Source organism: Armigeres subalbatus, chromosome 2 (genome assembly GCF_024139115.2).
Source record: "Armigeres subalbatus isolate Guangzhou_Male chromosome 2, GZ_Asu_2, whole genome shotgun sequence".
Taxonomy (NCBI): Eukaryota; Metazoa; Arthropoda; class Insecta; order Diptera; family Culicidae; genus Armigeres; species Armigeres subalbatus.
This window is the reverse complement of record NC_085140.1, coordinates 29,137,629-29,152,239: the sequence shown is the minus strand read 5'-3', so window position 1 is coordinate 29,152,239 and position 14,611 is coordinate 29,137,629. Positions and strand designations below refer to the sequence as shown.

General features: G+C 35.9%; 2 protein-coding genes and 2 long non-coding RNA genes across 7 annotated transcripts in view; 1 reads left to right on the top strand and 3 right to left on the bottom strand.

Annotated features, from left to right (window-relative positions):
• Window positions 1–2,016, bottom strand: part of LOC134218401 (transcription factor grauzone-like) — an 89,988-nt gene extending 87,972 nt beyond the window's left edge. Inside the window, exons 1-2 of the mRNA XM_062697348.1 lie at window positions 1,743–2,016; window positions 230–1,668 (exon numbers count right to left, since the gene is read on the bottom strand). Coding sequence (XP_062553332.1) covers window positions 230–1,668; window positions 1,743–1,895 — 1,592 coding nt within the window. The 5' untranslated portion in view covers window positions 1,896–2,016. The remainder of the gene's footprint in view (window positions 1–229; window positions 1,669–1,742) is intronic.
• Window positions 2,017–8,503: 6,487 nt separating this feature from the next.
• On the bottom strand, window positions 8,504–9,648 carry LOC134214182 (uncharacterized). 2 transcript variants are annotated; one of them, XR_009979693.1, is made up of 3 exons: window positions 9,417–9,648; window positions 9,244–9,354; window positions 8,504–9,189 (listed from the first exon to the last, which is right to left on the bottom strand). It is a non-coding gene; the product is annotated as an uncharacterized LOC134214182 (long non-coding RNA). The 2 variants fall into 2 exon arrangements; XR_009979694.1 differs by having other exon boundaries at window positions 9,254–9,354.
• Window positions 9,649–12,656: 3,008 nt separating this feature from the next.
• Window positions 12,657–13,515, bottom strand: LOC134214181 (uncharacterized). Its single transcript, XR_009979692.1, has 3 exons — window positions 13,202–13,515; window positions 13,031–13,140; window positions 12,657–12,834 (listed from the first exon to the last, which is right to left on the bottom strand). It is a non-coding gene; the product is annotated as an uncharacterized LOC134214181 (long non-coding RNA).
• A 167-nt stretch (window positions 13,516–13,682) lies between these two features.
• Window positions 13,683–14,611, top strand: part of LOC134218395 (protein hobbit) — a 153,723-nt gene continuing 152,794 nt past the window's right edge. For all 3 annotated transcript variants that reach the window (XM_062697339.1, XM_062697338.1, XM_062697337.1), the window contains exons 1-2: window positions 13,683–13,900; window positions 14,028–14,151. In XM_062697339.1, the coding sequence (XP_062553323.1) occupies window positions 13,842–13,900; window positions 14,028–14,151 (183 nt within the window). In that variant the 5' untranslated portion in view covers window positions 13,683–13,841. The remainder of the gene's footprint in view (window positions 13,901–14,027; window positions 14,152–14,611) is intronic.

Below are 14,611 nucleotides of genomic sequence, written 5' to 3'. Positions count from 1 at the left end.
TGTTAAAGTCCAATAAAATATTAATAAACGAATTTCAACTATTGTTAAGAGCATGTTCAATTACGTTACACATCTCCTTCTCCTTTTCGTCACTTTGGGACCTGTAAAAATTGTGTTCGCAACCACAACTCTCCAACATACACAGCGTGACAAAATTGATGAATGTTACGATACTTAATACTTAGTTGTACAATTTACAGTTCAAATGCAATCCTCCCTCGCTACTTACAATTGCGATTCCGGTGTCTGCTTACTTTGTTGCGATTGATTTTTGCTACGACTTTGCTTTTCCTGAGCCCATTCGCACGGATGTACCTTCTTCCGGTGGGCATACATATTTGCCTTGGAGTTGAACGTGGTCGCACAGAACGGACACGTGTACAGAATCTCTCCGGTGTGAGACGCCCGGTGCTCCTTCAGCGTCACCGGATTCTTGAAGCGTTTATCGCAGAATTCACACTGATACTTCTCTTCGCAGTGCACCTTCCGCTTGTGGGACTCGAGGGCAAACTTGTTCGGAGCTTGCTTATTGCAAATGTTGCAGATAAACACGTCGTCCGTTTTAATATGCTTCGCGATCATATGCTTTTTGAGAGTGGCTTTGTTGTGAAGTATCACGTGACACACCTCACACTCGATGCTGGTGTCCTCCAACATGCCCATATGTTTCCGCACATGATTATCAAAGCACTGTTTCGTTTTGAACTCGCGTCCACAAGTATCACAAATGTGCTTTCCCTCGTCACTATGCATGTTGACCATGTGGGCACTGAGAGATCCCTTTCCTGCGAGAACTTTGTCGCATTTCGAACACTGGTACATTTGGTGCCGGCCCATGTGTGACGAGAGTTGTCCTTTCTGGATGAAACTTTTCGGACACTTGTCGCATTTGAATGGGCGCTCAACCTGCTCGGCATGGCATTGCATATTGTGCAACTGTAGGTACTCTTTGGAGCTGAAACTCTTGGAGCACATTTCACACCCGTAAAGATGCGGATTGAGATGGACCTGAATGTGTTCCAGAAGATGACATCGCTTGAACAATTTTTTGTTGCAACATCGATGATAACCCTTCTGACCATGTTGTTCCCGGAAATGCTTTCTTAAATCAATGAAAGTGTCGGTGGGCAACTGACATAGCTCACAAATAAATTTAAAATACTCAAGAATCTTCCTGTCCTCTTCCTCGACCTCCTCTTTTGGCTTGCTCCTATACTCCTTCGAAGGATCGTGTCTACCTTCTTTTTTAAGTTTCTTCGGTTTCAATGGGGCCCTTCGCGTATATTTCCGCTTCGCCCTTACAACTACCTTTTCTTCTTCATACTCGGAGTCATCCACGGACTTCCATTTTACATCCTCTTCACTATAATTATTATCGCTTCCGCCACCATCATCTTCATCTATATTTTCTTGTTCCGACGTACAGACTATAGTATCTTTATCCTTCTCCAATTCTGACTTAATTTCAATCGTTTCCACATCAATGTCATTTTTCCTCACATAATCAATCCATTGATCCGGTTCAAGTTTCAAGTCATCGCATTCTCCAACCAATGTCCGCAAATAGGACTGATTTTGCCGAACCTTCGTCGAGAACTCGTGGAATTCACCGACGATCGAGCAGCACTGTCGACAAACATTTTTCGGCAATTGATCTATTTCGTCCAGCTAGAAATCAGGATCGTCATAAATTTGACTGACTACGATATCTAAACATGTTTCATCAAACTCCTAAAACTTACCGCAAAGCTAAAAACGGTGGACATCTTTTCATGTAGAGAGCTTGCATTTATGGGAATAAACGACTTTGAATCCGATGAATCTAGCTCGTTGCTATCCGTTTCCGCGTTCAGACACAAGCGGCAATTGTTTTGTAGTTTCTCTAAAGTCGACATTATATTTATTTTTATTTAAATGCTTTCATTCAACTGATCTGAATAGATTTTTTGCGACAAAAATTTGGACTACACGGAGATACACTTCAGAATAAAATAGCTTTCTCTTCGTTTGTTTTTCTTTTTTTGCTTTTGATATCGTTCTTGGTTTTCGTCAATGACGATTAGATGATGATGATGATGTAACCCAGTGTAAAAAAAATATCTCGCGTAATATACACGCAGAAAAAATAAAGAACCTAAAAAAAGTTTAAAGAACTCAACTTTGAGTACGAAGTTCAAATTTTTAACTCAATATAGACGAATCCAACACTATTAAAAATCCACACATTTCTATTGGCAAAAATTTATTGAAATTTACAAATAAATTTTATGTGTGCTTTAATAATCACTCGCTATGGGAAAATCCACATAAAGGTTGTTAGTTAATAAGGGTTATGTGATTCCACATATATGCTATGCGGATTCACATAGCCGTTATGTGGGAAATGCTATAGTCAAAATTTATGTGTGCCACACATAATGGATATGATTGGATTTTTGTCAGTGAAGTAAAAATAAGAAGAAGACACACGACGGTGTTAACTTTGACAGATCCTACAGCGCAGCATACACTACAAAAATTCCACACATTTTTATTGGCAAAAATCCATTAATTTAATTCATGATTCTTATGAGTGCACACATAACCACTCTCCACGCGAAGTACAAATATAATCTATAATCAAATAAAATGTATGTGTGGTCTCTAATATGCAGTTATTGAATTTATGTGTGGGTACAAATTGCATATATTTGGGTCGCTAAATTGCAAAAATTTATGTGTGCGACAAATATATTCAATATAAAGAATTTTTTCGGTGTAGGAAGATCATTTTAAAATGCTTATAATAAATTCTAGACAAAATAGCAACACTGCATCAGTTTGACAGCTATTCTGGCCAACTACAGTATCCCCCCGCTTATCCGGACCTCGCTAGTCCGACGACTCGTTAGTCCGGATTTCGCTAATTCGGAATTTTCCGGATTAAAAAGTATCAACACCCACACAGCAAAAAAGATTGTAATATGCATCGACGTAATCAGACGGACGTACAAAAAATTTGATGTAATAAAGATTTTCTAATGCATATTTGAATCCAGCTTTTTACGCTAGCCATAAATTTGAAAAGGGGTGATTCAGCTATGACAGATGCCTTGTACAGATTTTATAGATATAATCGAAGTAGCCTTTGAATATTATTTGTTTTCCCGTTTTCCCATCCGTCAATAGTTTTCACTTTTGGATACTAATTAACAGTAAATCATTTGCTTAGAAGTTTCTTGTCTATAACCATTTCATTCATTTTAGGTGTTCTGCTGTTAATTGCCGTTTTTTGGAATTCAGCAGAAAAAATGCAACATCTGACATGAATACGCTTTTCCTAATGGGACTGGAACTGCTTACTTTCTAAAGTAACTGCTGGAGTAGACATGCCCCAGGCCAGGCTCTTGCTGCGGGAATGCTCGTAGAGCGTTTTCATTTCAGTGAGGATCGCGGAAATGCACGCGAGACCAATATAATTTGAACTGATGGAACTTCCTTTCCAATAGAGAACACTCACGAGTGGATGTGGGCTACGACGGTTTCCAACCCAAATGGTGGATACTGCGTTTTTTCATAGAATCGAAACGTCCCCGAGGTTGATTTCCGCGTTTTGCACAGCTAATCCATCAATAACGATGGTTTCGATTACAATTACAATTCTAATTGAAATGCAGAAAAGACATGATTTGCATGTATATCTTGACCATTTTGATAAGATATTTTGAGTACAAGCTTTCCCAGATATTGTGCGAAACAAAAACAAACTGGAAAAAATGAAAAACAAGGGCATTCAAAAAGTACAGCATTGTAAATGTAATTGATATTTTAATAAAATGTGTACTGTAATTTGATGTCGCCACCACCCTCTGATTCATAAGATCCGGAACTTGAATGAAATGATTGATATGCTTAACATTGTTGCCCAGAAATCTTCCCAGTTATTGAACTATGTATGTAAATTACCAAGATCCGTACATTCTGCAATGATTAGGTGCTCAAATAGTTTTAGGGATAATTGGATAGAACTTCGCACGGAGTTCTAAAAGTTTTAGTGACTATAATGTCCCTTTTGTGAAAGGTTTCTTCACCGACACCAATGACAACGAGCGTTCTTAAATTTACTACGAGTACACTACTAAAAATCCACACATATTTATTGGCAAAAATCCATAGATTTAACTTATGACGTATATCAGCGCACACATAACCATTCTCCACGCGAACCACTAATAAAATATATATATCCAAATAAACTTTATGTGTTGTCTCGAATAAGCAATTATTTAATTTATGTGTCATTATATATCGATTATATTAGGGTGGAGCTATTGCAAAAATTTATAACGGCTACACATATATCTTATATAGATATTTTTGGCAGTGTATCGAAAGCTTAATGACCTACAATCCATTTGAATTAGCTTTCCAGCACCTTAGAAGCATGCATAACTTAATATTCGTTTTGATACCTAGAAAGAAAAGTTGATAAATTTGCTTTGATTGATAATAATAATTGATAAGATATTATTGATAAGAATAAAGAACCGCTCAGGAACTATTTTGAATTATGACAGATGTATGTTTTCAAAGAAAATTGTAACGAGTCACAGGTTGCTAAGATTGATCCATAAACAAATTATAGTGGACACGGCATGTGTCAAAAGGGGTTATTCAAAGCATTATGGCACCGTCGAGTAAAAAGCTGGATATATTTGGATGTAATACTACATCGCTTCGAAATTACACAGTTTGGAATTGATCATTTTCTTTTACGTTGCTTCAGTGCACTTTTCGTATCTAAAAATAGTTAATATTACACTAAAACAGATGCAACCCAGTCAGCCAAAACAAGTTGTGTAAAATTACACAGGTTTAAATGCTTTATCACATTTGATTTGAATGCAATATTGAATCTCGGCAACACTGGTCAAATTTGCTTTTTGATCGAACCTCGAATCGGACGCCATGTTTATTTTCAGTCGCGAGTGAAAAGTGTCGTGCCGTAGTTGAAATTTATTTTTATAAAAAAGCATATCAAGGAACATCGTTATTCCTTCCCAATTTAAAAGGTGAGTAATAGATTAAACCAACTTTCAACAATTGCATTTAAACACATTATGCTGTCAGTTTTCAAATTGACTGTGATTTTGTTTTAGTTCATTTGTATGGATTTGACAGTCGGATTAATGAGAGAAACCTCGATAGTCCGGCCATTCGTATTTGTAATTTTTTCCATTGTTCAACTGTCAAAATCACCGAAAATCAGTTAAATTATTTACCGAACAGTTCTGCTGTTGAGATTTCGGTAAAATTTTACCGAATTCGGTGATTTATTTTAAGTGTGTACGTTGAATCAGGTGAACATTATACCATTTCGATAACCTATTGTATAGAGTACTTTATGGTACAGAACACCAATCCGGTTGGTTTTCCAAGAAGTCAAAACCATTACTTGAATAATTTTTGGGACTGTGGGGTAAAAGTACGCAGGAACCGGTGGGGCAAGAGTACGCATATGAATCTTCAAGTTATGATGTCAAACCCGTACAGTAGCCGTTCGATAACTGCAAAATGTTTACTTTTCAGTTAACGAATGCCGTTCGATAACTGCAACGCATTCTAGACGTCAAACGGTTGTCAATCGACGTCAGATGCAATAAAAGTGCATCTAAATGTGCAGCGCACTGCAGCTGTGATTGCGTCTGACATCAGTTTGAAGTTTAGCGGTCCGATAACTGCAAAACTGTTGCAACTATCGAATTGCAGTTAAAAAGCATTGCAGTTAAATGACTTGCAGTTATCGAACGTCTGCTGTATCTCCGGCCGAAATAAGACTTCTTCCAAAGCGTAAAGATCCACAACTAAGAAAAAAGGGACAGAATTCGAAATTATTACAAGTTTTTAGAATAAGTTGAAGTAATTCGGTGTTAGAAAGGACTTAGCGAACAAAGCACTGAAGCGAAATAATGAAATTGTATTAGGACTTGTTGTACACCTAAACATAGTACGAAAACACAATTTCATCTAAATTATAATTTCTTTTAATCAAAAGAAACATTCATAAATTACGCAACGTTCAGCTGGGAGGAGATGCGAGATGGGTGATGATCCATACAATTTTTAGAAGATTCATACAAATAGTGTAGGATAGGGGGGAGGGGTGATGAAATTGCCAAATTTTACGTTACGTGATTGGTGAACTTTTTTAAGGAAAATGCCTTTGTATACGCCACGCGAAACCTGATATATATTTTTACCTCTGTAGTTTTTTGTATATATAAAAAAAAACAATGGTTTTCGTATGAAAGTGCACATTTTTAGGACCCCCTCCCCCTTTAAGAGTTACGTAATCTTTAAACATTCCTTAATATATGCTTATTAAACATCAATTAAATGTTATTAACTCTTATTTGTGTTAATATATACTTAAAGCACATGATTGGATAAATGCGTACTCTTACCCCACCTAATGCGCACTTTTACCTCACCGGTGGGGTAAGAGTGCGTTTTCACTTGTCTTGCAATAAGGGTTCTACTAAAACGAATCTCAATAATTTCAATATTTTTCCACTGGGTAACATAAAGGAAGAGTATATGAATCATCGACACTGATTTGATATGCAGAAGCTTGTTTCATAAGGTCCACATGATCGATTAAAACTAAGTGGGTACTCTTGCCCCACTCTACTCTAAGGATGTTATCGATCATTTAGTAATCTGCGTTCGATCATTTAGTAGCTTGTCAATAACTCATCACAGCGGCTTAATTTCAAAACGTGTTATGTATTGTGGACTTCTAGTGCGAAGGTTTTTCTACAACTCTGCCTAGCAAGTTGATGTTCGAATTCCTCCACTATTAAAGGAGTTATAAGGCGCTGGCAGTTGTAACTCATACTAAATGATTAAAAAAATCAATCATTTAGTATAAGTTACTGCTACTAGCGCTGTAGTTCCGTAATTAGTGCAATTCAAACAACGAACTGTTAGGCAGTTGTAGATAAACTGTCGAATAAAGGTATAGCATGATAATAAAAGAAAGCTATATGTAAAAAAAACTATTGAAATAAAAAGTAAAACAACGTAAAATTCGTTTAGTTCTTTTGTTCTTTCGAAAACGCGCTGTTTCACAAAATGTCTCAGCAGTTAGAGATTCCACTTCAGCACTCCTTTGAAAAGCATGCCGTAATCAGAAAAAAATTAGTCAGTGTACTTACAATTCCTTTTAATTGAAATTGGAAAAGCATACTATACTGCCACCCGAATATTTGATTTCAGTTCAGGGGTGACTCACATTTCCCCGCCATGCAACATGGAAAAGCATGGCTTACTACCATCCGAAAAACTGAATTTTCTAGAGATGAGTCACTTTCCCCTTTATGCAACTTGCAAAAGCATGGCCTACTGCAACTGGAAATTTTGATATCACGAAGATGAGTCACATTTCCCCTTCATGCAACTTGGAAAAGCATGGCCTACTGCCACCCGAAAATTTGAAATTACAGAGTCAAGTTGGCATTTCCCCTCCGAAAAGAATACTATGAAAAGAGAGTACTTCAAAGGAAAAGACTCATTGACATCGAACGCTGAAACGGAGACTACTAGGAAATTATATCGTTTAGCATCAGATCAGAAGGAAGAAGGTACCCCGTAAACAACCCCAACCTGGGTGCTGCGGATAGAGTCGTTTTTCTGCTCTCAAGCGAGTAGAGGGATAGTTTGAAATCACTCCTATCACACTTAACTCATTTCACCGTATTCGGTAAATTTTACCGAAATCTCAACAGCAGAACTGTTCGGTAATTTATTTTACAGATTTTTTGTAATTTTTTCCAATGTTCAACTGTCAAAATCACCGTAGACCAGTTAAATTATTTTCCGACTAGTTCTGTTTTTGCGATTTCGGTAAAATTTTACCGAATTCGGCGATTTATTTTAAGTGTGATGAGCAAAATTATTTTGCAGTTTCTTTGCTGTCAAACATTTCCCGCTCTTCGAATTTCTCTTTCCATGCTGCATGAGGGCGCTCAAATGCGCGAGACTCTACGTGACTTTATGATGGTTTAGATACATTCCTGCTCCAGTCAGCTGTTTAATCTCGTGAAATTTTGTAACGAATGCTTTTTAATTGCATTCCTACTAATTCTCCACCCGAAATATAATGTGAAAATATTTGTTACAAAGAATACAAAACTCAAACTAAGGTTATTTTTATATTCTTCCCATTTATAACAATACTTCTGAATATAAGATCTGAAACATACACTCTGAAATAAATTTAAACTAAATAGATTAAAAGTCATGCTAAATGACTATTCGCCTGGTTGACCCCAACTTCGTTTAACTGCCAATAAATCTCGCATAGTATAACTTTGATTTATACGAATCATAGTTTAACTTATCGAAAAACCTTCATAGCATATATCGGGCTGCTTTCCCCTCCGGTTGAAATATTTCAATTTTGTTTTGTTATTTTGAATCATAAAAAAAAACAATTGTAGAAAATATTTATTTTATTAATTATTGAAACAAATTACAATATGTTTTCCGAATTTCATTGCATAATATTTTTTTAGCGCTGGTTTTCGGTGGCTAAGTGATGTAGAATTTTCGGCGGTTTCATGGGGATCCTGAGTCGTTGGCAACGGATTACGGATGATTAGCATTGCAAGCCTGCTAAGATCTAATACTGGAGATCCACGGAAGCGTACATTTTCAGCTGCTGCCGGTACCAAATTGAGCTAATGACGAAATAAACGGATCCGCATTGACTGCATCGGAACATCATTTACAAATGTTGCCACCGTAGTATGAGGGCCTTTCAATGGTAGAGGCAGCGGCATCCCTTCAATTTTTCTTGTGGATTGTGTGGACGATTGGATATCTGTTGGGGCTGGTTTGAATGTAAGTTGCCTTTTTCAGGTTCAACGCCGATTATTATCCGCGGAGACCGCCTCAAGCTCCCCCGATGGGAAACGGCCAAATGGGTGGGCCTCCAGATTAACATGACGGAGCATTGGCTGGAGCGGTCCTAAGTCGGAAAGATTATGCTCTTCGGCTTCAGGGAATCCACTAAACGTATTGCAACCTGGTGAGGCAGTTGCGATATTGAACATACTGACGATCATCAATGTTTTTCTGCTAAAATCAATTCCGCTGCTGATCGTGCCGGTGGTGGTTCAGAAGCAGGAGGTTGCACTTTCGCTTGAGCTAGAATCAAAAAGAACGTTTCAAGGTCTGCCGTACTTTTGCGAAGCAAACAACCTTTATATACCATAGCCGAATTTTCCTAATGTCGTCGAATAGGAACTTGCTTTTTCCGAACTCGATGAGGACATCCTGCAGCCTTCACTGTTAGCTTCAAACTCCAACGGGCTGCAAGAAATGAAGCACAGTTTGCATTCTAGCTTTGCTCTAAAAAAATATCTTACCCGCACCTGAACTTGCTCGGCCATTCTATAAAATGCACTGGAGAGATGAAATAACATCGCCAGTATTAGATATAAGTCACTAAATTATATAATTTGGTGTTTCCAGTTGTAAAATCGAAGAGGAACTCACTCCATGAGGAACTGGCAGAACCTCGTTTTGATAGACAATATTTAAACTGCAAACAATAACAGTAGTAAAAACGAGCAAAGGTTATTTTAAATACATGGTCAGTATAAATTATAATCTATGCTTCGTATTAATCGAGTAAATGTCAAAAAAGTATAAATTGTAATATATCAACGTTTTTCTTTATTTCTGAGTGTACATAACCACAATCTTCAATGTTTGGCTCCGGCACAATAGAAACTGTTGGCTTCAGTTTGACAACCAAATCGATTCTATCCGCACCACCCAGACCCCAACCACCCACGGCGCAAGTTGAGTGAAATTTACCTAACTTTTGGATAGTTTCTATTGAAAATTAATATATTTTACTGAATATTAAGTGAATTTTACTCAATTCCAAGAAAAAAATTACTCAATTTTAGGGTGCCACACTTATAGATAGTAGAATCTATAGATGAGCGAAAGCATGGCTGAGTCGCGTTTTTGGACCGTGCACATGCGCATATGACGTCACAGCCAGAGTGTAAAATAATCGAAAATTTTTGGTGACGTGCACCTCTCTTCACTTGTCAGCTCACTTCCAGACACATTCATAGTCGGCTCTGGAGTGTCAATATTCGATTGAATATTAGTCATTGAATATTTATGTACGTTCTACAAATTGATAAATTATCTGAAATCTGAACAACTTTTAAATGAGTAAAGTAGTTTATCACATAGAACTGAATCCGATTTTTATCCACGAGGCACTTTCAATGGTAAACATCAATATAAACAATGCTAATTATGTTTTTTCCTGCACACAGTAAGCACATTCAGTGACAGCCGAATGAATGAGTTGGTGGAGTAGTCGTCTGACTATGTCATTCTATGTTTTGAATAATCATGCGATGTTTGTCAAAATTCAGACTGAAATTACTTCATGAAGATGAATATTTTATGCTCTGGTCACAGCCCTTAACATTTCTATTGAAATCGTGACGTCATGCTCGTTTGGAGACACGTTTGACAGTTCGTTTGGAGACAGAGGATTTATCTTCGCTCATCTATACATTAATGTATTCCACTAAATACCCGAATAGAAAATACAATAGAATTACATTAAAATATCATAAAATTACAATACATTTTATTTATGAACAACCACACGTAAAAAAAAATAATGTTATTTATTATTCATATTTCTAATACTTTTTTGCCCAAGCAGGCGTATGTATAAGAAAAAACTTTTACATCGCATTAGTCACATACATTGCAAAACTTATACTTTTCATTAACTTATCAATGTTATTAGCTTTTTGATATGGGATCATTCATTGGTTGGCACAATGAACAGTATATAAGTATTTTCGAATGGTTTTTTGCCATAACATATAAGGTTATTTTTTTACGTGCAATTATATTGTTCTTCTATTGTACCAATTAATTTTCCTTATTGTTGTTCCAATAAACGTACAATAAAATCTATTGACAGAAAAATGTTGACAATAGAATTACAATAAATTCTATTGTAATTGCAAAAATTTGTTCGAGAAATAAACGATTTTTTAATTGTTACGGTAACTAACAATTCCTATTTTCGAGCCTATTTTCTATTGTAAAATTTCCATTTACAATAGGATTTATGGTGGAAAACAATATTCTTAATTGTTATTCTATTGTGAGCAACAGTAGAGTTTATTGTAATTACAATTAAATTTATCGTATTGTTACAATACTTTCTATTGTGATTCTATTGACTTTTTATTCGGTATCTACACTGTAAACCTAACATTACTCTTTAAAGAGTAAAAAATACCCATTATTTTTCGACATATAGAACTGTCAAAATAATGGGTAAATATTTTTTCCCAATAATGTGTATTTTGTGCCCATTTTAAAGTTCCACGCGTTTACTCATTAAGGAGTGAAAATCAAGTTGGAATTCATAAAGAAACATTCAAAGATTCTGATAGCGGAAGAGGTGAGAATTTATACATTTATTGCTTTTATTCTCAATAAATATCCAAAAAATTATGCCTATTTCAGCCTGGCGAACGAAAAGCTTATCAGCCAACAAAGTTGCCTCGAATTGAGACCACCGATTCTGAACGATTGCTGATGCAACGGCTGCTGCTGGTGATGTTTCGTAGCCGAAAACGTTAGTCAACAGTAAGGAACGGCAATAGTGCTCAACATTGGTCCCGGAGGCAACCGCTGGAGAGGATTCGCAGTGAACTGGTATCAGGAGGACGAAACGATTGACGGTGATAAGGAATGCCTTCGACCTGGATTGATAGACGAAGCAGCTGCTAGTGGTGCTCCGCAGCTCGGCGCAGAATGCCGCCACAAGTTGGATCCTTATTTGTAGCTTAACTGGTTCTGATTTGCATGTAAACAGTATAGATCAAATAACAAATAACAATACAATACATCAAGTTTATGAGAACCAGTGATTTCTCTCGACGGAATCTGGAAATGGAAAAGTTTCGAGTCACCGGCGAAAAAACAACTTATCATTTTAAACATTATGTAAATACACGTTCATAATTGAATAAATACTAATATCATGTTCGATTATATTCATGCTCAACATGTCTATCGTTTAATAAATTGATGATATTTGTTTTCAAATTTTTGGGAATGCATTACCAAAATAATAAAGCATGTTTTTTACCCATTTTCCGTGCAATTTTTTTTCAGATAATGGGTAAAAAACACTCTTTGACTTGACGTTAGAGTGGTTTACCCATTAATGAGTAAACACTGTTTACTCTTTTAATGAGTTGAACTATTTAACTTCATAATGGGTACTTTTTTACCCATTAAAGAGTACTTTGCTGGCACAGTGTATAGCAACACTGAACCCCCGATTTGAGTGAAAATTATGTACACGGCGAAACGAAAGTACTCAAAATTGAGTCTTTTTCACTCAACTTGACAGCAAAGTGCAACTACTCAAAATTGAGTTTTTCTGCAAATACTCAATTTTGAGTTATTTTGCAAAATCTTTGGTTGGATGGTTTTTACTTTATGCCAAAGAGTCGACTCTGAGTGAAAAGTACTGAAAAACGGGTATTCCCGGTTTTCCACCGTAGTAAAATTTAAGTGAATAGTTTGCTGTGATTTGTTCCGTTTGTTTTTATCAAAATTATGAAATATGCTCATGTTTATATTTATTTCAATTGTTATCAAGAATGTTATAAAACGAGGAAATCAAATAATGTTGAATTTAATTGGTGATTTTCAATGATTCCGCAGGAAGAGTGCCATGTCCGTTGCTATCAGGTTTAATACCTTGAAACGAAAGCTTTGGATCTGTAAAAAATAAGAAGAAAAATTGGCAAATTAAACATTAAAAAGACCATCGAAGTTAACTGGGCTACGCCACTCAAAGCTGATGACAATATATGTTGAGGTTAGATAACGCCTCGCCTCTTTCATTTATTGGCATATGTGTTTTCATCTTTATTAACATGCAGAATTTAGTTTTGATAATTTTGTATTTACATACCTTATGGGATGTGTGGCAAAATCAAATAGCTTTTTTGGGGGTTTCTCTAGAAAACCATAAATGTCGTCACCCTCGGTGATTGTCGGTAAAATTATCATTTTGTCCCATCACTGTATACAAAATAAATAATTATTATCTTTATTTATGAGGAGCCAATTGTAAATAACTCACCCGCAGCGAAGCAATTTCAATTTTATTCCATTTTAGGCAACTTTAATTTAATTTTATAAAATTCAGAAACAAACCTTTAGCAACAAATTGAACGTCGTTCAATATGGCTAAGTGAATTTTCAGCCAAAATCAAGTACTGTTCCAAAACTTCATTTTGGATACTTTCATATTGACAAAATAACTCACTGGTGAGTGTTGGGAATAAACCTTGAAATTAAGTTAAAAACACCCATCAACCAAAACAAAAATGTATCCAAAATAAAAGTGTTGGGGAAGTACTTAAATTTGAGCACTTTTTATCTTGATTTTGGATAGTTTTCAGTTACAGTGTAATATTAGGTACTTTTTTCTAACCGTGTTTGCTTTGCTTTTGATCTGAAAACAGCTGTTTTCTACGTTTGCTTTTTATCTCTTTCGCATCCTTCGCGCTCTGTCATTCGTCATCATCATCTGACATCATCATTCCAACGATTGAAACGGTTCAAGTGATGATGTTGATCAAATCGTCTTCGCCTTTTCGTTTGTTGATTGACATTGACCAAAGTGAGGAGAAAATTTCGGCAAAAATCAAGTGAATTCTAGAGTGTTTATAGTGAAAATCATATCATCGAGCGCAGTGCAGACGGAAAATGATCAAATCATGATTGGGCTATTTTGGTTTCTGGTCATAATTGTGTTGATTTATTTGGCCATCACTTGGTAAGTGAATGCGGTTGGATGTACCGGAGAATGAATGGTGCTCCAGTTCGGGGCCAACTTTTACCAAAAGGTTGAATGTATATTAAATGGTAATCAATATTAATTGGAAATTCATGAATCGTTACAGGCTTCTACCGCAATGTATTGGGTACATTTTGAAACGCAAGTTTAATATCAAAATCCGCTTTGGTCGTATTAGTTTACCCTTTTCGCTACGAGATGTGAACGTTTGTAAGAGTGGCTTTTCTGTGGTAAGTAGATTTGCTTCGTTATACATCGAAGATCTTCTCATTAATGATTCCTTGCTCGTGAATTATAATCAAAATTCTTGTGCTGGTTTCTAAGCAATCGTAATCACGTAATGAATTTTGCGTTTGAGGGGAGGATTCCATTTGTATGATTCGCTGGCTTTTTATCTATCTGATAAAGTACGAACATTTTTTGTTGATTCATTGTTTATGCGTATTGTAAATTCTAAAATACGAAGTTTATCTTTGATGTTGGGGTTGTATTTAGCAAGATTATTACATTTTGCTAAAACTGTTGCGTCGTCTTTTCGTTTGCACTATTGTTTTATTTTCCATCAGTGGAATTTCCAAACTCGCGTACGAACTTTAAATTATTTTTCACCTAAAGTCTCACATTTTATCTTATTTCTCAAACATTTGTATTGAATTAAGTTAAAATCAATGTCTTTTAGTATCTTTAATT